General features: G+C 35.7%; 1 protein-coding gene across 10 annotated transcripts in view; it reads right to left on the minus strand.

The window, feature by feature from the left end:
- LOC129775866 (uncharacterized) overlaps positions 1–23,903 on the minus strand; it is a 407,327-nt gene that overhangs the window by 79,494 nt on the left and 303,930 nt on the right. The window contains exons 1-2 of one of the 10 annotated variants that reach the window (XM_055781040.1): positions 9,239–9,256; positions 8,419–8,768 (exon numbers count right to left, since the gene is read on the minus strand). The exons of 8 other annotated variants lie outside the window; for them this stretch is intronic. In XM_055781040.1, coding sequence (XP_055637015.1) covers positions 8,419–8,445 — 27 coding nt within the window. In that variant the 5' untranslated portion in view covers positions 8,446–8,768; positions 9,239–9,256. Of the gene's footprint in view, positions 1–8,418; positions 9,287–23,903 lie in introns of those variants that run through there. One more of the 10 variants, XM_055781039.1, reaches the window with a different exon arrangement.

Raw genomic sequence — 23,903 nt, forward strand, 5'->3', positions numbered from 1 at the left:
GCCTTAATATAAAATTGTACTTTTTCACTTCTTGCCAGTGTAAAGACAATTAAAAAAAAAATATTTGCAATTACAATGTTCTAAGTCCTATGAATAAGATCAAAACTCCGTGTACTTAATCAACCGGGAATTAACTGTACATATCGGAACCTTATAACGTTACGTGAACTTTGTGCGTGAAACTGTTGGTTCCCGCTTTCTTTTTTTTTTTTGCCGACCAGACATTTAATTTATTCATAGTAAGAACAGCCCCTCCCACTGCTAGGCTCAAGGGAAACATTTTATGCTTGCCAGCAGTAACTTCGAAAAACTAAACATCGTGTCCAACTCACATTCTATCCTTACACGAGCATAGAGAGAAAGATAATCTGCATCCGTAATCCTTCTGGGGCTAATTTGCATCGCCTGCATGTGTTGCAACCCCAACGAATCAACAGCACACTGGTGGTGGAGAATTTCCATTCTCCTTCCAATGTTCATCAAGTGTGTTTACCTGACCTCATTATTGCTCTTGAGCTGTTTAGACAAGAGGTTTCGTTCCTTCACTGGGTGCAGAATTTTCGCCCTCTTATCTATCTTTTTCATAATCGCACGTCCTTATTGGGGGTAATCAGTCAGGGGGAAAGGAACAGTGATGCCATTTGTGTTAGTAAATGTACTAAATTCTGTTCTTAATCATATTTTTTGGGTCCTTCCAATCCCAACGGGATTTCACGTAGTTTGCTCATCTCTCTCTCTCTCTCTCTCTATATATATATATATATATATATATATATATATATATATATATATATATATATATATATATATATATATATAAACATGTTCTGTTCGTTTGTGTACGCGTCAAAAACTCGAAAAGTACGGAACCGATTGAGCTCAAAGTTGTACACAATATACAATTCACTTCAAGGAGTGTTGTTACGGCATAAAAAATTGGAAAATTGGAAGAAAAATGATAAAATCATTTTATATATATATGACCAGAGTGCGTTTCTGAAATTGAGCTTCTAATGAAAATCGACTATTCAGTAATGAATATGTGTTCTATGTGATGGAAACATCTTTTTTCCACATGTTTGACAAAATTATGAACTGAAATTGTGTTTCGAAGAGATACCATACAATTAAAAAATACAAATCAAACACAAATTTCTGCATTACTCGAGAATGAATGGAGCAAATGAAACTAAATTTGGCATGTGGAGGTTTGGAGTGCAATAAATGTTTTTAAGGTGGTTAGATAGTCCTCCCTCTTCTCTAAGGGGGGCTGCCATATAAATGAAACACAAATTTCTGCATTACTCGAGAATTAATCAAGCAAATGAAACCAAATTAGGCATATTGAGGTTTTAAGGTGCAATAAATATTTGTATGATGGTTAGACTTTCCTCCCCCCCCCCCCTCTCTAAGTGAGGGCTATTTCTGAATTGCTCTGCATCACTGCACTAAGGTTCTTAGAGGAACTTCGCCGTCTCAACGTAGTATTACTTGCGTCATTTTTATTAGTACTTAGTTGAGATTTCTATGCCAAATAACACGCCTTGAATGCATTCTGAGTGGCAAGCTCTAGAATACGCATGATCACAGTGCAAGTCGGAGGAAATTTCTTTGACGAAAAATTCCCCCGACCAGAACGGGAATCGAACCCGAACACCCGGCATGTTAGTTATGACACTAACCACTCGGCCAAGGGAGCACTGCTCTGCATCACACTTTCGTTCAAATCGTTTCATTTGTTCTATTTTATTGATCACATTCGATTAATTCTATAGATCGTGTAAATATTCAAAAACACTTACGATACATTAGTTATTTTTTATTTAACAACCAAAATATTCACTAGAATTAATTTATATGGCAGAACAACGTTTGCCGGGTCAGCTACTACAAAATAATTATTTCCATTCACAAAACTTTTTTTCTAACTAAACCAGCGGTACACAACTTTCTTTCATAGGGGCCACAAACACGTGTTAGCCATGGCCGTAAAAAATAAATAAAAAAGGAGATGTTCAAGAGACGACTGCATTATTAACATAAAACTACGAAATTTTTCCGGCAAGAATAAACATTAAAGAAATTTAATAATAAAACTTTTGATACCAATATTTGATAGCAATGGTAAAGGTCGATAAGTGAATGCCTGAACTTTTCGCGAAGTAGTTGTTCGCTGTCTAGAGTACTGAATCTGAAATATTGAACTTCCTCAATATCTAAGTAGTTTTTCAGTTTCTCTCAGCAAATTACATCTTCAACGCAGAACTAAATATCTTAGAAGACGCAGAACGACAACAGAAAACCCGAACCGAATGTATTGTGTGATGGCGGCGGAGGCGGAAGCAATAGCGTTGAAACAAATGTTCAATGTTCAAATGTTTTCCACCGAACGCTCTCAACGCTGAAAAATGCCTCACGTTGCATTTAATCCCGAAACAATAATTGAAATCACGAAAATTGAATAATCGTTCTAAAAAGAACGAGAATAAGTCATTCACGATTTATTAGTCATCCAGCTAGTGATCGAACGACAGCACGGCTTTCCAGAGGGTATTTTTCAAGGTCAATTTGTTTCATTAGTTTTGGAATCAGAAACTATTGGAATCACAAAAATCTATAAATATGATTACCTGCATTCATTCATTCTTTCGCATTCTTTCGCCTTTAGCCTTGAAAAAGACTAATTTGTGAAATTAAACTAAACATTCGGCCTCGAGAAAGGCCATTTCGGAAGCCTCGCTGTCATCTAGTGTAGCTAGATGACTGATTGTGAATACTTTTGAATATTCACGCTCGTCTGATAGCAGTGATATTTGAACATTAAACCTCGCGGATGCATACTCGGCCGCGGGAACACGATAGGAAAATGTGTATTCTTTCAACACAGACAGGATTGTTTTGACGTGGGACTACGTCTAACCGGAATATATGGGGGGTAAAATGAAAACATAAAAATGCAGGAAAAAATGCAAGATTTCGAATGCCTAAAACTCGAACATTTTCTTCAGGATCGGAATGATGTTTGCATCGATTGATAGGCAATATTTCTACGCATCTATCGCAATTAATAAAATGTTATTTTTCATTAGATGAATAATTGAATAACTGTAAAATGTTAAGCGTTATCTAAACGCCCTAACTGCCTTGTTTTGATTGGCCCGCTTTACGGTTTCCCCAACACAGACTTCAAAACCAAGCAGCCTTGGGGAAATCTGAATTGCAAATACATGAAAGTAGGGGGAGCTTTTGTTCCCACCGAAATGTGTTTCCCTAACACAGACTTCAAATCCAAGGAGCTTGGGAAAATTGGCATTGCAAATTCATGCAAGTCGGGGGCAGGGTTACCATATCTACAGAATAATCTGTTTTTCTACAGATTCTTTCGACTTTTTGAGACCAAGAATCTGTAGATTCAGATTACTGATTTTTGGAGATTCATACAGAATATACAAATTTTTTAAAGAACGTTCCAATAAAAGTTACGGCTTGATGTTAATAATATTTTCCCATCTCACCAATTTTATTCATATAGTCTTCGAACCTATTCAAATGAGAATCTGTTTTCGAGATTCATATGTAGCATGATGTCCTACATTCTTATACAAACGTCTGCGTTATTAGCGCAATCTATATAGATCAAAATGGAACGCCAAATGTGTTCGTAAGCGCAAAACCCGAGTATGGAATGGTCCGATTTGAGCCGGTTTTATTTTGTTGTATTCGTCTCTGCCCGTAGAATATTTTTTTAAACTTTAAGGGAAAGTTCGAATGAAATTGATTATTAGTTCTTGAATGACATCGTTGTTAGTTCAATTGAATTTTGCGTTTGCGGAATTAAGCTTCGGAATTATGTTCCGTTGGCGTGGAACGAAAATAGCAATCGATTATCAGGTAGAATAACGCCGCTTGAAAATAAAAATTATGAATGAAAACTTACTTTTCTGTATCAAATATGAATTCCATGTAACGGAGAAACATGTTATTTGCAAGTGAATCAAGAATCTTGAGCGAAAATTGTGTCTGAAAACAAATTTATATTATAGATGATTTTTGGTAGAATTACTAGGAAATTTCTAGTACAAGAAAAATTTTCAAAGACCAATTAGAAGACCAATCAATGAAGAGTTCTGCGATTGAACGCACAACTATTCGCTTATTAAGAAAACGTGAATGTTCGAAATAATTCATATCTAAAAATCAGTTTTGTGCGGGACGAAGTTCGCCGGGTCAGCTAGTAATAAATAAATAACACTGCTTAGCTTTTTCTTACTATAGCACAGAGAATATGAAATACAAAAGTGTGCTCATACACGGACACGGACGGACGGCTCAAACCATGCTGAATTCGCCCGCAACAAAATGACTTTCAAATTTGATATAGATTTTTTGAGGAAAATTTAAGATAAAAAGATTTTTTCAGACTAAAAACAAAGATTTTATTATGGCAACCCTGGTCGGGGGCATTTTTGTTCCGACTAAAACATGTTTCCTCAACACAGGCTTCTAAACCAAGGTGTCTAGGGAAATTGGTATTGCAACTTCATGTAGGTCGGGAGTATTTTTGTTCCGACTGAAATCTGTTTACCTATAAGGACTTCTAAACCAAGGTGTCTGGGGAAATCAGCATTGCAAATACATGCAAACTGCGAGTACTTTTGTACTCGGTTGCTTTTGTGCAGACTAGAGTACGTTTCTCTAACACGGTCTCACAACGCAAATATATTGAAATCAATTGGATTCGGAAATTGTTTCTTTCAATCAAAAATTTAATCAATACAAACAAATTATTACTAAGCTTAGGAAGTCCCACGTCAACCTTACGGTTATATTATAGATATAACCCACCCATTTTTTCAAACACTCCTGTACTCGTGCACAAAATAGATTGAATGGAAAAACACTAGAAATAATAAAGTTGTGTTCAATATAAATTTCATATTATAATGATAAAGTTTTAGCAGAAACACTAGGAAATTCATAGCAAAATAGTCGAATGAGGGCCACTAATACACGTTCTGAGCATTCAAATAACATTGAATATAGACAATATGCCACATTTGCGCTACCCGAATGGATATTAATTGAACGGATTATAAAAGGCAAAAATTTGATTAGATCTGATTGTTGAAGACCGATAGAATTTTAAATCCAATGGAATTCCACAATAATGATGATTGTTTTCAGATATATATATGTACTATATATACTCATCAATCTAACTTTTCAATGGAACAGAAGGTGTGCTCTTACGCCTAAATGGCTACTGTGTAATTTGCCATATGTATAGATACGATAAACAAGTAACATGTACACGAATAAATTTGGCTCTGTAACAGCTAGAATGCTAATGAACCTAAATAAATTAACAAATAGAATTAAAAATACTGAATGCAGCAGAAATACATTCGTTTTACCAATTTGCAACATAAATGCACAAAATATGAAACTCCAAACTCCAAACAACTCGTCCAGACATTTATCATTTGTAAATTGTTTGCGGTATTTTAAACTTCGTCAACACTGTGTCTCTAACATTACGCGTTCTGGATGGCCATAACAGATGAAAATGCAAACCAAAAACGCCTAAATCCAAACAAAACAATGATTGGATAGAAGATAAATGAGCCCAACACAAAACTGCAGAAGGTATCGGCATGAATATAAATGAATCAATCGGCAGGGAAACAGTAAAAAACGATTGACAGGGGGCACCATTAGTAAATCTAAATTGCGAATTTGTAGATTATTTCAACTACTAGTCTGGTTAGAATACCTTGTAATAAAGGACGTCAGAATGGGCAAATTTTAATGAAATTATACACAATTAACTTGAGGGCCATGACAATAAGTCGTAAACTACACTAGGGTATGGAATGCCGTATATTTAATGCCGATTAGGATGGCCCTATGGAGAAAAAAAAGATTGTTCTGAATATTTTTTTTTGGTTTTCTCTATAATTTGGCATAAAACACATATAACCCTCAATTTTCACTCCAATCACTCCTATCGCAACTTTATTATTTTGTCAAAAACAATATCCAAATAATTGACCCGCCATACGTTTTTCAAATTGAAAAAAATCATTCACGTTGTTAAATGACAGACGGCGCTACGTCCGATTCATAGAACTTTCATACACAGATACACCAGTAACGAATGTGCATGTTGTTGGAGATTTTGCTGGAATCATGGTAGGCGGATGCACAGTTACTCGAAAAGTTGTGATTCGAAGAAGAAACAATAGTCTGGAGTTCATCGTTGTAATACACCGTTCATACGACCCTTTCAACTCCTCCTCCAATGATACTAGCCGTCCCTAACGTTCCTAGCATTCGCCGTTAGAACGTAGAACTCCTTGCGAACGGGAGAGAGGTAGGAAGAGAACGACTGCGATTGCTACGACACATTCAAAAGAAGCGGCGTGAGGAACAATACATTCACTTGCGAGACGCTATCATGAGCAACACCGACACAGCCTTTGCTATTGCCAGGCCAAAACGCATGCATTGTCATGATATTACAGCACATGTCTCAAGTCCAATCGGGTTTCCCGTTCCATTTACGTGAAGCAAAAATGGTAGTGAATTTCCGGGTGAAATAAACACGCTTTTAAAACAAAAATTATAAATGAAAATAGGCAATAACCGAAAAAACTAAGAAAATAGACTCTAATATGAGTTCTGTGTAACAGGAAAACACATTCTCTGCAAGTAGAGAAGAATCTTGAAAGAGAATCATTTTTGACAATGATGTTATACTGTGGATAAAGTTTTGACAGAAATGCAAGCAGATTTATTGAAAAATAGTTTAGCTAGGGCAGAACTATGTCAGTATATAAACAGCATCGAGTGAGAGTTTTCATTAAAATTTTAACAATTTGAAGTTGCTTTCAAGTCTGCTAATGACGGAATATGGGTGACTATTCGATATTGTTACCACAAACATAGTTCATGTTCCGGCGTTGTTCTAAAACAGTGGAGGCCAGGTATAGACATGGTGTGGGCCGCATTAGAATTTTCATTATAGCCGCGGGCCGCAATGATTTTTTTCTCACTACTTTTCATAATGAAATGTAAAATAAACGTATTTAATTGGAACTTCTTACATTTTTGGCAAAGATATTCGACATCTCTTTGGCATCTCTTTTTCACGCAGAGTCTAAAACGCTGGGGAGCTGCCATACAAATGAAACATAAATTTCTGCATAACTCAAGAACTAATCAAGCAAAAGGACCCAAATTTGGTATATGGAGCGCACGTTCTACTAAGTGCACGTTCATGGTCCAATCGCAGAACTGTTCATTGATTGATCTTCTAGTCTACCCTTTAAAATTAGTGGGTAGATGTTAGGAGGCAATAAATGTTCCTATGATGGAGTGTCATTTGGCTCGGAAGGTACCATTTGGACAAATAGTGCATTCGGGAGATTATCAGGTAAATATAATAGAATCAGAATGAGCAACGGGTATAAAAAAGTTAAAAACTTTTTCTGGAGCTGACAATCTGACTGGCTCTAAACATGTTCTAAGAATGAATTTAAGTACAAAGAAGCAAAAAGCATTTTTGAAGGCTAGATTCATAAACTATCTTCCAATAATGCTTACGCTACAATGTAACTGTAAGAAACATTTCTAACTTTTTCACACGAAATCGCAACAACCGTTTCCTTTAACCGCCAACACACAACAGTAACCTTCCCGGAGCAAAACAGCAACAACTAGCCGCACTACAAATTATATTACCGAGAAATTTATTTGCCTATTATTAACTCGTTCGGTTACATTGTTGCTGTATGATTTATTAATTACACGCTCCATCCCCTTTAGGCCAGCGCGCGTGTGTGTTTGTGTGTGTGTGCAAAACGGAACCACACAATTTACTCACGAAAAAAAAGTAATTTCACCGGTACATGACACCCAAAGCAAAGGTGCAAAGCAAATTATGGGCGGCAGGGTGGCGAGATGCAGACAAAAATAATTTCATAGCCATCATATTTTGTGCCCCACGGGAGGAGGGCACCTGCGAACGGAACCGCGTGCGAAAAATAGCTCAATTTTCGGCCCGACGGACTTTTACTTCCCCCCAACAATGGGGTTTACGCGAAAAGTGATAATCATGTCGATTTCGTTTTGACACGTTATAAAATTATCCCTCTCCTGGTCGGATATATCGAGGTGCCCTGCGCTACCCGACCTGTTTTTTGTTTTGTTTTTTCCTCTGCTCGTAGTGTTCCTGTTGTGTTTACAAGCCGTTTTATGTTATATAATAATGTTGCATAAAAGCTCGTTCTGCGAATGGTCGGTCGCCAGTGGGGACGAATTCATAGGGCGAAGAGCAACAAAAAAAAAACGCAACGATTTAGCCTAGAAAGAATGCGGCAAATGGCATACTCCAAGGCAACAAACACTCTCACATACCTCTTCGAGTGTTGTTGTAGTAATCATGATTGATTTTTGAACCGTTTTCGGGGCAGCAGAATGAATATAGCTGTTGGAGCTGTTGTTTCCGTTGGGTACCGTGGTAAACTGCACTCACTCACTTTCCTTCGCACAACTTTTTTTTTCCTATATATCTTATTGATCTTCTAGAGAACCGAACAAATTTTCTCCATCCTCGATCTACGTTTTAGCGCCGGACAGCAGCTGCTGGTAGATACCTCCAGTGCCTTGCTCGTTCGACGAAATCCGGTCGAAGGGTTTCCCTCTGGTGTTGACTCATCGATGTTGGTGTACCCGAACCTTCCCCACTAGACTCGCACATTATTTCACTGAAAATACGATTTTTCACTTTAATCTAATCATTTCACACATTTCTCCTTCACTAAAAGCACACACGTATGCATTACTGGGTGAAAGGCATCGGAAGAGCAAAAAGAGTAACATAGGAAGAAAGAATTGTGTGGTGAAAAATGACCTAAATGGGTGAAAAAAAATGAAAGAAAGACGAAATGGGATGTGCGAGAAACACACTAAATAGCTGACGGCGAAGGTTAGGAAAATTCTGGTTCAGCCTTTCCCCTTCATTGTGGATTATCACTGCAGATCGAAGTGCTGAGGACGTGCATTGGTACGGAAAAATATAGAGGACAGCTATCGGAACGAGCAGAAAGAAGAGACTCGAGTCCGGCCGGAGAACCGACGAAATTCCTTCAATTTCTTCAAGTTTTCCACCGCACAAGGATTTTTCACGCCGATATTTCCGAGAGCTACTACTGCACCACTATAATATTCCAAGTACGCGTAATGTGGAAGGAAAATCCTGTCCTGCTGCTGTCACCATCGTTTAAATGACCTCGAGTAAAAGTGGAAAACAGCACAACGGCACAACACACACGTGTGTATATGTGTGCGAGAGAGAAATGCGCACGTGTGTTTGTGTTCGTCGCGGAGAGGAAGAGACACACCGAAAAGAGTACATTTTCCAGCCGAGCTTTTCTCCCATTCTACTGGGAGACGGTGGGGTGAATGGGTGCTTTGATAGCGATGGAAACAAGTTCTATCGCTGCTACCAATATTGAATGTCACAGACCGATCGTCGGCAACTGGAGCTTTTGCATCAGGTGGTATGCGCACAACTACAGCGCTGGGAACCTTCAAAACAGAGTCGAGTGTCCTCCAGGAGATATTTGTGTTCGATGGCGCACAATGGGTGAAGTTTGCCTCTAAAGGGGGTAAATTAATCAAATAGAGCGTGTTATTGAAAATAAGAAAGAAACTTTTCGTCAATTTAATACAACTTTCTGCTATTGCTAATATTAAGTCATTAAGCACCAGATTTCGGATTTTGGGAAGAGTATCATGTGTTGGTTTTTTTCAGGAATCTATAGTGTTAAAACGAATGACACGAAAACATCGATAGGAAGAGATGAAAAGCTGAATGATCTAGATAGTGGAACTGACTGGAAATATTGACATGATCTACAGAAGCTTTTAAAAAAAACAAAAGAAAAAAACATTGTTTTCTCTCTCTTCATTTCTCCATTACACATGAAAAAACTTTTCTGTTGTACTGTAGTTACTGAATGTCTTTAAATAGGAAATCCTAAAACTAGAAAATCGTTTTTTGAAAATAATGTATAAACGTATAATCATCACCTAGTACAGATTTTTCATCAACAAAAAAAAATGGATAATGTACCTTGCTTTACTAGCTTATTGTAGAGTGCATTCTTTAAAACGAGAAAATTTTTGAAAGAAAACACTCTCACAAGAATGCAGCAAGAAACAAATGAGAATAATTAACTCATATGGCTCTGGCCAAACCCGATTTCGAGCCTGACAATGATTCATGTTGATGGAAGTGATTCATTACTCATTCATTTATGATTTAATTCACAAATCATTCATTTCATCGGAACGGTATGTATTTTCGTTATCGAGACATATTTTAATTTCTAAATATGTCATAACATTTATAGAAAAAAAATCGATAATAGAAGTTATCTCTTCTCTTTTAATATATAAAAATCTCGTGTCAAGATGTTCGTGGTCGAACTCCGAAACGGCTTGACCGATTTTCATGAAATTATGCACAAGACTCTTGGTAGGCATGAGAACAGGACGTAAACTATATATTATACCGCTAGGGTACCGATTACTATATGTTTAATACCGGTTAGGGTGGCCCTATGCAGCAAAAAAAAAATTAAATAATTTTGATTTCTATTTTTTCTTAAATTTGGCATAAAAGTACATATAACCTCAAAGGTTCACCCGCATCTCATATTTTCAATCGCAATTTTAGTATTTTGGTATAAATAAAATTCAAATAATCGACCCGTAGCTTGTTTTTCAAAGAGAGCGAATTCACTTACGTTGTTAAATTTCATATATTATGTACAGCAATTACATGCGACGAGTTTTACGAGTTTGTGACACCAATCTTTTTGCAGATGATACTGTGGTATTCATTGCAGCTAATGATTTGAATCAGGTCGTGCTACCTTTGAATGGAGATTTACATTCTTTAAGTAGATGGTTGAAGAAAACGTTTCTATTGTAATTGATGACGAGACTATTGATCGCGTTCGAGAAATTAAATATCTTCGCGTGATTATTGATTACAAACTCAAGTTCAACACTCATTGACAATGTCATCAAGAAAATTTCCAAAAAGTGTGGAATCGTATGTCGATTGGAAAACGATTTGACCATTCAAAGCAAAATACTACTGTACAAATCAATCATCTCTCCTCTTTTAGACTTTTGTTCCTCCATTCTATTTTTAGCCAATGACACACAAATATCGAGTTAACAGCGCTTGCAGAACAAAATAATGCGGTTGATTCTGAAATATAATAGGTTCACTTCTTCATCTTTGATGCTGGACGCTCTGCAATGGTTATCCGTGAAGCAAAGGATTATTTGCTTAACTATGGTGTTCATTTTTAAAGTAGTTGACGGTTTGCTGTCTCGATATTTGAGAATTGAAAGAGGAAGTGATTTATTTTCATAGATATTACACTGGAAACGCGAATGAATTGAGAACACCCAATTTCTTTATATGTGCTTCACAAAATTCGCTGTATTTCAAAGGAATAAATGCTTACAGCTCGATGCCAAGACATATTAAATGCGCAACAACACTTTGCAGAATTCAAGAGGCACTGTATTTCACACATTAGAACTGTATTTTCTTAACAGCTGAATTAATGTTTTTTAAATTTTTGACGAAGAATAGTAACTGTCGAAGTTGTTGATGGATTATTTGTAATTTTTATTTTGTATTTGTTTAAAAAAATATGAAAGTAGTCTACAAAAGTTTGAGCCTCGCGCGACGCACAGATATAAAGAATATAAAATAAAAGTTTTTGTGAGAGCCGGTATAGGATTTTTTTCTTAAAGGAAAATTTCTCGACTTTTCTGGATGGGGATACTCATTGTCTTTCCAAAACTAGGCTGGCGGTTGGACTTGTGCTCTGGTGGACCAATTGGCTGCAAGGACCTTGTCGGGACCGTATCGGCTCTGTAGAGGACAAGACTAAGTATTGGCTTCTTTTTTGATAATGTATAAAATAGAATTTTTGAATTTATATCTGTGGATGAAATCAGTTTTTTTTTGTTAAACTGATTTCAAAACTGAGAAAAAATATATTTTCTAGATAACTCGTCTTGCTCAAACCTCTGTAGGGGAAGGTGGCGGGACCATCATCATCATTATAAATGACAGATGGCGCTAAGTTCGCTCCATCGAACTTTCATCCTCACATGCGCCAATAACCTCAATTCGGCTTAAGCCATGCGTATTGCCAGCGAGCTGGAAGACTTTTTGAATAAACATAATAAATTATTGAAATTCTTCATACCATACATGCTCGGTTTACATGGTAACAATCACGTTATTGTCATCAGTTCTAATAAAACACCGACTGAAGAACTCGTGTATACATTGAATGCGTATGTTGTTCAATACATTGCTGGAGCCATGGTAGGCGACTGTACAGCGACGCGAGAAATTGTTCAAACGACGCTCTCCATCTTCTTCTTCAATGGCACTAACGTTCCTAATGTTCCTAACGTTCACCATCTCAACGTAAAATGATATGCGAACGATATAGAGGAAGAGAGCGAACGACTGCGATTCTAGACAATCAGAAGTAGTGTGAGGAAAAATACACTCACTTGCGAGACGCTAGCCTGAGCAACGCCGACGCAGCCTTTGATGTTATCAGGTTTCTCGTATGTGTGGATCGTTAAACCATCACACACTTACAATAGATTAGTTATTTTTTTTATTTAACACTAGTTGACCCGGCAAACTTCTTCCCGCCCAAATTTTTTTTTTGTTACCAATACCTTCAAACATTCACGTTTTTTTACTATGAGCAAGTTCATGGGTCCAATCGCAGAACTGTTCATTGATTGATCTTCTAATCGACCCCATTGAATTTACCTTTTGCTATAAAATATCTAGTATTTCTAACAAAACTCATCACTATAATATCAGATTATTTTCAGACACGAATCTCGTTCACGATTTTTCAACCACTTGCAAATAACAGTGGTGGAGTGTCCAACCACCGTAAAAACATTTATTGCACCCTAAAACCCCTACATGCCAAATTTTGTTCCATTTGCTTGATTAATTCTCGAGTAATGCATTTGTGTTTTATTTGTATGACAGCCCCCCTTAGAGAGGGGGGTGAATAGTCCGAGCACCGTAAAAACATTTATTGCACCCTAAAACCTCCATATGCCAAATTTGGTTTCATTTGCTTGATAAATTCCCAGATAATGTAGAAATTTGTGTTTAATTTGTATGGCAGCCCCCCCTTAGAGAGGGGGGAGGGGTCTCAAACTATCACGAAAACCTTCCCCGGCCCCAAAAACCTCTACATACCAATTTTCATGTTGATCGGTTCAGTAGTTTCCGAGTCCATAAGTATCAGACAGACAGACAGACAGATAGAAATCCATATAGACAGATATATATATATATATATATATATATATATATATATATATATATATATATATATATATATATATATATATATAACCCCTCACATTTTCTTCAGTTCTCATCTGAGAGACAATTGTTTTAATTAAATTTTTCGTCTCAATGAATTGGAATTCTGCTAAAATTCAATTTTTATTTGTGATTTGAGCCGTTACATCTTCGACCGATAAAGCGAAATCCAAAAATGAATTCCGCTTTATATGTGTAGAGATATGTTCGTAGATTCGTAGGTTCAAACCAGTGTCTTAGAATATCAACAAATATTCACGAGAAACGAATACGATTTTGTTCCAGTGACTTTCTTTCAGCTTGAAACACACTGCCCTCATTATATTGATGACAATAACAAACGAGTTCATTTTGTTCATATCGCTGTTGCATGAGCAAATTTGCTATAATGAATGAATGCGACATTGAGTGGGGTTTATAACTTCGCTGTTATTTATACTTTGGGTATCAAAAGCAACAAATTGATATTCATCACATCCGAAACGATATTCGTTCTGGCAGTGAATTTAAGTGCAAAATAAATTTTATTTGGCGAGACGGTAGCAACGGCATATGCAGAATGGATACAACGAGTGGTTTTAGCTACCGTCAAGTCATTTGCGACATCGGGAATTTCATAAGGTATTTTCGATTACGGCATCCGGCAACTACAAAACCCAACCGCACACAGCAGCGTCAGGTTAGAAATTAACAACAGCTGATATTCATTTGACTGAAATGAAATTCAGTTCTGACGTTTCCGATAATCAAGATGAAAATGACACTGGGTGGAAAAAATAAACATCAAAACATATTGAAGGACAAAAGTTCATTTGCTCATATTCAATGGTTGCCTGGATCTGTCATTTTAATTTTCGTTTGGAATATATAGGTTTTCGATGCACCTAGCCCGAAAATCTATGCATTTGATCTTAGCGAAGATGATTTTTTCCAACACTGGTTCAAACCTTATAAAAAAATATCGGATCATGGCGTTGCACTTTATAATTTCAGACACGGATTTTAGCGTTTTGATATAGATTTAGCGATCCCGAAATGTTGGTATTAGTTTGGAATGTGGAACCTAAAATCCGGGATCTAAACATGGTATCTATAACAAAGGAACCCGGAATAAGTATACAAAATCCAATAGGAAGCTAGGTATTCCAAAAACTAAAAAAAGTAATTCTGGTTCAGAAATCTAAGCCTTGAAAGATTTTCAGAATTCAGAGTCTACTATTCTGATTTGATATGTTATTTAAATTTATACAGATGTCGTTGTTGGAAATCTGGTGAAAAACTCCAGACACAAAATTCTGATTCAGATTTAAGACTTTGATTCAAATTCTATATTCAGTTATTGTAGTTAGATCTAGATTCCGAGCTTTGAATTTTTCAAATTCTGTGTGAATTTCAATACTCTTGATTCATGATTCTTGATTCTAATTAAAAACAAATAATCAATTTCTTATCAGATACCAGTTTCTATATTTCAGACAAAAAATTGTCGAAAATCGCATTTCTAGTTTCAAGTAAAAATTACAGACACCGAATTCAAGATACCAGATTCAGCATTCAGATACAGGTATAAATTGGCAACACTTTGTCTCAAATATATAATTCAGAATCTAGACCAACATTCTCGATCTAGATCAAGATTCATTATTCTAATTTCTAGATTATAGTTTATATATTGCAGTTCCTTCTTCTAGATTTCATTCCAAGAAGATTGAGATCACTGATAATAGATTAAAAACTCAAAATTTTCGGTTTAAATTCCGTATAACTGATACCAGATGAGAATTGCATTAGAATTCGACATTCGATAGTAGATATTAGGTTCTGAACTAAGATTGGAATCTTTTTTTTTCTCAGGCTTACATTTCTAAACCAGTTTCCAAGATTCCAGACACAAGAAGACTACTTGTTACTGGTTTTCAGGTTGAGATACATGATTATTCTTTCTCATTTTGATGTAGTACTATATTCATAAGACATACATTCTAGATTCCAGATACAGCAGTCAGTTTCGAATGTAGTCTTCGGAATTTAATTCTCGATTCATACTACAGAATCTAAATCTAGTTATAAGTTTTGATCTAGATTATTGATTCAGATCTAGATTGTTGATCTGAAGTTCAGATTTCAGGCTAAGAAATAGCAGATTTAAGGCTCCGAAATCCAGACTCAATACTTTAGATCTCAGTATTGCATCACAGGATGGTTACAAAATTCTACATTCAGACGCGATTATTATAAACTCGCAGGGCTGTAAAATTACTAAATTTTGATTTCTGCCTTTTTTCAGAAAAATTCCAATTTCAAATTTCAAATTTGTAACAACTTGTAATACCGAATCCGGATTCTGGATGTACCCTAGGAATACAAACTCGTGTTCCAGATTTGGATTTCGAACTCCTAACAATACCAATCGAACAGATACCAAATATCTGGCTTCTGATTGTGGTCCGGAAATAACTCACAAATTCCGGATGTCATATTTTTTAGATTTCCGATTTCAGGTTACAAATACCTATTGTAGATTATGATTCCAAATAATAATATACATTTGGTTGACATCCCGCATTCGGTTCCCGGGTACCGAACTTTGATTCCGGTTCGAAATCTCAGACATAGATTCGAAATTCAAATTTCAGATTTCTGATGCGATATTTCTGATATTTCAGCACTAGAATTTGATACAAGATAATTGTTACTTTCTTGTTGGACCCTAGATTTGTTGAACTAGGAAGATTATCTCCAGAATGGAATTTCAAATACAGTTTCTAGATCGTTGCGTATCGAAGTTGGATTCCGAGCTCTGGATTATATTCCATGATTTGGAGTCCCAATTAAGGTTGGAGTTCTGGACTTGGTGTTCAAACTCTAGCGACCATATTCAGATTCCAGGTTCAAATTCAGAAACGAGATATTGAATTACAATTGAATTCAACCTCTCAAAACTTCCTAATCTTCCTGAATCTTAAAGTATCTGCACTTGCTACACTTAGTATAGGATAACATACGATTGATGTTAACTTGAAGGGCAAAATTGTTGAGGTTCTGGATTTCTGATTCCAGATATAAACACTTTGATTTTAGATTGTGGTCCAGAATTGACTGGCGAATTCCAAACTAGCAATTACTGTTGCAAACTCGGTAATTCAGCAGCGAAATTTGTTTCCGATTTTAAATCTCAGCTCCAAATTCAAATGCAAAATTTTAAGGTTAAATCCCAGAACCAGACTAAAAGCTTTCAAATTGAAATATTCCATTTACTTATTAGATTTTAGATTTTGATTTTTTAAGGTTAGAATTCTGGATGTAATCTTCTGACTCTGAAATCCAGAATCCAGAATCTAGAATCCAATCTAGAATTACAAATTCAAGAATTTTAAATAATTTATCAAATGTGGAAGTAATTGCTGTAGTCTTTTCATGTCGTGAATTCCTACGTTATCGATAACATAGAGTAATTCCACACCAAATCAGCCGGTTGCTGACCCGATCCTCTCCGATTTTTTTTGAAACTTGGTACTTATGGAAAGTACCAAAAAACGTAATTATTATTATCATATGACCAATTTGAATTACGACTGATATTTGAAAACAGCGTATTCAAAATGATTGGCCTATTCGAAAAAAAAACCTGATTGGAAATCCAGAACGTTTTGTTCTAGGACTAACCGTTCTCGAGATATGTATTACCATTTTCATATAATCAAAATCATGTGCATACTGTTGCTGGGCATTATGAATAAGGTTCCGACATCGTATATAAATTTGACTAACATTATGTTCACTATAAACAACTTTTTTATTCATTTTCCAATAAATTTGTCAAGTATTATATTTTAATCAGACATGTCTGGATTTTGAGTTACGATTTTTCGAAAGAGAGATCTTCTTTAATTATGAGGGTTGTATTTCGTCGATTGCATTATCGATTCTGAAGATTCCTCCCCGTTGAATCGAAGGGTTTCGCTGTTTCCGGAAATGTTGAAGTACTCTCGTTCACCCTTTCAGGTTATCCAGGACCATACTTCGCTCACTCGTATCGCGATTGTCATTTAAGTAAACTGAAAGCGACTGAAATAATCCAGAGCTCGGGATCTGAATATTTTAGGCTGAATTGTGCACTAGAATTTTCAATATGGGTTCTTCATATGTGTTCTAATCTATACCCGGAATATGTATCTAGAACTCAATAAAAATATATAGGGTAAATGATCTTGGTTTGTCCAATTTGGGTTTGGTTTTTACGCAACTAGTAAATGCAAATCGATTTTTCTTCATGAAAATCACACATAATCGATACGAGTTTGGGTTTGTTGAAAAGCCCCAAGTCTCTAGTTGCTAATACTACCATAAGGTGTTGAAATTATTTAAATTTTTATGTTTTTTAACGATTTTCCTTAAAGAAGAATTATGATCATGGTTTGACCACCTCTGATCATGGTTTGCCCAAAAAAATTATCATGGTTTGTCCGGTTTTAGAAATCTCCATTTTTGAATGAAAACATTCGAATTCACAATTAGATGTTGTATTTATCATTGCTTGAGTTTACTGTCATCATATTGATTAATTCATAATTTAGGCTTTATATTGCCTTTTCTTGGGCATTTTAGAAGTGTTCACCTCAACACAATCAACACAGAAAAACCATACTTCTGATATGCGCGAAGCACACCATAAACAAACATAAACAAACTGCAGCGCGCCAAGCGGTTGCCATAGAAATCATGTGGACAAAACAACATTATTGAATTGGACAACTCATGATCAGAATTGAGTTCATCAAAATGCGTTAATTTAATGGTTTAGCTATGTAAATCCGATACAAATGGTGAGCAAGCATGATGTTTACAATATTTATAAGTGTTGTAATCCAGAAAAGGTCTGAATACGTGCCAAATAATCATCTGGTGATCGATTAAAAGTTAGCTCGAATAAGGGGCGTATTAACACAAATAGAAGGTGTATTTTATAATCCTTTAAAACATGTGATTTCGTAAAAATATACTATCAAACTACTATAAATCATGTAAAAGGCAATTTCATTTATATGTTTCGAAACATTCGAAGGCCTTATTTGACACAGGAGCGCTGAATTAGAGCATTCAAAAAAGTGGGCAAACCATGATCATATTTTCGACTGGACAAACCAAGATCATTTACCCTAATATAATTCACGATTAAAATCTGAAACCATGTTTTGATTTCCTGAATGAACGCCTCTATGAATTAAAAAGCAATGAATCAATCTTTCAGTAGGATGTAATGGTTGGAATGGACACAATTTAAAGAACCATTCTATCCCGATTTTGTTCTCCAGCTACATAAATGAACGGTTAGATCTTCAAATGTTGATGTTTTTAGTTAAATTGTGCATTGTGTTAGCACCAAATAAACGTTTTTCTTCCACTAGAAAAGCGCGAGAGAAGCAGCAAGTGCATCACAAGAAAGCGAAATATGTGCCAAAAAAGCTAATATGATTTCGAATTCACATGTTGAAGCTGAAAACCAACACCAGATGTCCTGGCAGTTGTATGGAAGGGACGAAAACTTTCTAGGGAGCGCCGCCGCATACAATCTGACACTCGAAATCGTTTCGAAGAGCTCTCCTTATCGATTTACCTTTTTCGAACCAAACGATTCTCGGTGGACAACACAAACTGACAGTCTGCCCCGACTGATCACGAGCGGAATAGAAACAGACAGAATACAGAGGAGAGGTCATGCACAACTGCGAGCGAGCCAGAATCCTGACCCACTTCCGGAGTGCGCATGTGTGCTCCTCGTGACGATTTACACTCCAGAGATGTGTGTTGTACAACGGCACAACCCCGAAAGCAAACCATAACAACCCCAACAACCTCAACCCGAGCCGACCGACCGGCTATGCAATATCTGTGATGGTTTGTCGGAAACTTGATGAGAGGATAACGCGGCGATAGCTCTTCTGCGGCACGCTCTAGAGTTCGTCGTCGTCGTCGAAAACAGGACAGTCACGCCGCTTTGGAGCCGAGTTCACTAAACGGGCGGAAGTTTTCCCACCTCACCCACTCCAGAATGCACGACGTGCCTTCACCGCACAACGCGCGTTTGTTTTGTGTCTTTGAGAATTTCTTTTATGTGGGGGTGACAGTCAAACAAATGGATATGAATATTATATAATAAACGGTGTGATGCGATGGAGATATACAGCATGAGAAGCGATAAAATTCTAAGTGGTATCATTTGTATCAATTTTGTGATCGATGGAAACGATTTGCCTTTCATTTGTTTTAGTATTGTTATGGATTTTCAAAATGATGTACGATTATTGTAGATGCGATTCACCTTTTAATATATGTATATCGATTATCGCAGAACACAGATATGAACATACACCATTCTTCGGCGGTCCGTCTCCGGATGATCCGTGGAAATATCGCGCAGGTTGTGTCGTGACACAGCATATGACCGGGCACTAGGTCACACGACATCACTTGCTCTGTGTACACAAACGGATAAATAGGTGACTAGGTAGATAAAAGGTGGAGTTGCTCGTGCAAGTGTAACTCATGAATGCATGTGCAAACATGATAAATGAAAGATATGAGGTACGCAAGAGCAACGAAAGTTCTGTGTACATTGTTAATAGAAGCATAATTTTCATTTCCAGAGAGAAAAACATTTATCTATTATCTTAAACATTGGGTATTATTTTATCCAGCATTGTGACCATTCATGATTTTTGCACATCTACTCGGCATCCAGATCCGGCACAACTCGATCGATTATATAAATCTGGAATGTAGCATTGGAGTTTCATTCCTGGTTCCCTATCGAATCAGTAATCAGAATCCTGAATTTAATAAGAAAATAAGATTTTTATATTTGATTCATTCAAACTGCTCTGAAGTCTTATTTTGGAATCTGGCATCTGAATCTACAGTCGAAGTCCTTGTCAGAAATTGTAATTAGTAATTTGAATCGTTCTGTGTCTGAGATTTGAAACCTGTATCAAATTTCGCAGCTCGGAAGCCGAGTTCGGAATCTCAATCTGGAACTCGAATTTATAATCAAGATTTGTTAGTTCTAAGTCTTAGTTCAAAGATACCAAATCAAAATAACAGATTGCAGGTGTCGCAATCAAAATTATAATAGTACTAATTATCAGTATAGTTCAATAATGTATATTGTAATCATCAGTATCACGATCCATACGCTAGAATACATTCTCAATTGAGATAGAGATTCTGATTCCAGTTTCCAAATTCTGATTTCTATTCCAGATCCAAAAAATAACAAATTGTGGTACGGAATTCGGATTCATACTCAGAGTACAGATTCAATTCCCAGATTTGGACTCCGAATTTCTGAATCCAGACACTAAGATTCTTGCTTACGATTTAGTCTAAATAACAAATCCTGGTTGTAAATTTGGGTTCCAAGTATCAACAAAAAATATTATGACTTTGAATAAGATATTATTGATTTTCAGTGATAATAATTGCTTCATTTTACATAACTCGTAGAAAACATTTTTCCATTACATTACCATTGTTCAACTTCGGCTACATGTTTCGGCCATTTATCTAGCAGCAAATGAAATCCTCGTCTTGCCTTTTAAATATCTCGAATTTATTATAAGATAAGATTCTGTCCATCTGAATTCTATTACTTTTTAGTGTCGATGTATTGTGCCAAACAGTTTTATTTAAACCACGAAAATTCGGTAAAATGTAAATCAGTAGGAAGAGGCATGAAACCAAGTCATCATTCTTGGCGGTAATGACAACACGTGTAAATCTTCTCAACTCATTGGTTTAATGTTAAACTTGCAGCCCTTTTTTAAAACGCCATCAAACGTGATGGGGAAACTTTGATCACCATTCGCTATATATAACACATTGTGCAGTGAGAGATAATGAAATGGGATTTTTTTTTATAATAACATGCTAATAGAGGATTTGATGTACTTACGATTGGTATTTCTTCGATTTCAGTAACTCACCTGAAATTAGATAAAAAGGGACAATGTTAAAATTTATCGTTTTCTGAATTTAATCATTGGAATGCATGACCATTTCGGCTAATTCCGCAGAGCACCAAATTTCCGCTGTTATTTTTTTTTTCTAAATCTGAAGATCACGATGTTCAATTTCCATGACGAAGACTGTCAACTTACTTCGGAACGGTTCTATTTTCCTTCGGAAGTAAGTTGTACAACGGTTTAGCAGTTAGGGTCTAGCTAAGTTCACCGAATCTTTGATGCTCTACCGTCATACCCATGTACTTATGTCTTTATTGTGAATCCGTAGACTTCAATATTTTATTTATTTGTTTATTTAATGGAATACAAATCATTGTAGCGTGAGAAATTCTTCTTCTTATGTAGAACATGTTGTTATATTTCATTGACTCCATGAATATACTTCTCCAAACTTCTTTATTAAACTAAAATATAAAAAACAATGTTGTCCAACAACACTATGTTTTTTCTATTATTTCACGAACAGGATTTGCATTATACAAAATTTGTTTCTTTCTTTGCTCATCAAGCTCTGATGAATTGAAAGGGTTTCTAATACAAATGTACGAAAAAATATCGAAATTGGCATGATATGATTTATTAAAAATTTTCAGTATTAAATTCAACTTTTGAGTAAATTTTTTATTTAAGCTGTTATTGTTCCGAAATTATTAAAAGATTTTGCTCTGTTTTTATTAATCAGACATCTGGATTTCAAATAGCAATATTATTTTCAAAAAAAGGTCATTTATTTTGAATACGCCATTATACAGATAACCAGAGAGGGTCGTGTCAATATCAGGGGCTTTTCGGTGGTAGAACTGTTCTATTAATATCAATTTTGAATATGATATTTTAACTTTGTTTTTGAAAATGTTATTTTTACGAAATAATTCACTGTTCTCCAAACAACTTTGCCGCACCTCATATTTCAAATCAGAAACCTTAATTTCGAGTTACGATTGTTTAAATGTAATGATTTAGGATGCGCCCCCTTTATATTTAAATCAAAAGTTTATTATTTTTCTACATGCGGTGACGTATTTCATTCAGGTTTCCAGATCGGAATACATGTCACTTTTTATTTTAAAATAAATAAATCTTGCTACGATTTACATAACAATCGAACCGAAATTTCTCTATATTTTGTTTCATATACTATAGGTACATGACAACACATACAATAATTCATAGCAAACATTTACAAATAATTTTCTCATACATTTATTCTGTGATTTTTTCTGCACAGTCACAGTTACAGCTTTGCAATCATGCGAAACGATTAAGCCGTTCATCAGCGCAGTGCTTTTAAATATATTGAGGAGTAGAAAAAATGGAGGATTGTGCACGAGATACGATCGCATAGTTGACGTAGGATAGCGTTAGTCTATTTAGAGTTATTCTTAATATTTTATTGCGGCATTCGCGATTTTTGTTATCAGAGGTATTCTACCGAGTTTTTACAAAATTTTACTGTTATAATGTCACATTTGATATTTATCAAACATTTTCAATTTGCGCGTACACAGACTTCGAATATTTATGTGAGAAATATTTAGATTTTCTGACTGCAGCGCTCAATTCATCACAACACGAAAAATACAAGCATTTACAGGAGAAGTGGAATCAATACATCATATACTCATCTCATAGAAAACAACAATTGTAATTGTATTAAAAAAAATTATCAAAATTCCTTTCATATTTCAAACATTTCAATTGACAACTGATAAGTGGCTCATGTGAAGAAAAGGATCCATCACAAAAGTGGTGGCAACAGTATAGACAGTAACAGCCGCACCTGTTTATCGTTTTGATTACACCGATAGGGAAAACAAAGTACCCACTTCATCATTTTTTGAATTTCTATTATTTATTTGGTTCAAATTATAGTAAACAGTGGAACCATTATTATATTTTTTTAAACTTTCACTTATGGAATACAGAAAATCTGTTTTTGTGCGGTTTTTTTTGTGCGATTTTCTGTTCTTGGGGTTTTTTTTCTGTGCGATTATTTTGTGCGGTGTATGAAAAGAAGCATATTTGACGAAGTTATCGTCCATTTAGTTTTTTTCGATGATTTATATACATTTCAGTGCGAAAAAAGCATATTTACGACTCAATTATCCACTTCTCAAATCATTCCTCTCCTCTCATCAAATGCTCTAAGTTTTTCTAAGTTTTTGCATGACATGATTTCTAGCAACAACACGTTTCGACATGCAACTAAAAGCACGGAACAGCCACGCGCAACCGAGAAGGCTAGAATACAACACACTTTTCACAAAAAGTGTCCCATCGCAAAGCAGGGAAACAAAAGGAAATTGAACGGTGAATGGCGTGGATTTGAGTTATTTTCTCGGATGAAACTTTTTTTATGCGGTCTTTATTTACAGCACAAAAAAAGTTTTTTTCAAAATGTGTACCGAACACGA

The sequence above is a fragment of the Toxorhynchites rutilus genome, chromosome 3 (genome assembly GCF_029784135.1).
Source record: "Toxorhynchites rutilus septentrionalis strain SRP chromosome 3, ASM2978413v1, whole genome shotgun sequence".
In the NCBI taxonomy this organism is placed as follows: Eukaryota; Metazoa; Arthropoda; class Insecta; order Diptera; family Culicidae; genus Toxorhynchites; species Toxorhynchites rutilus.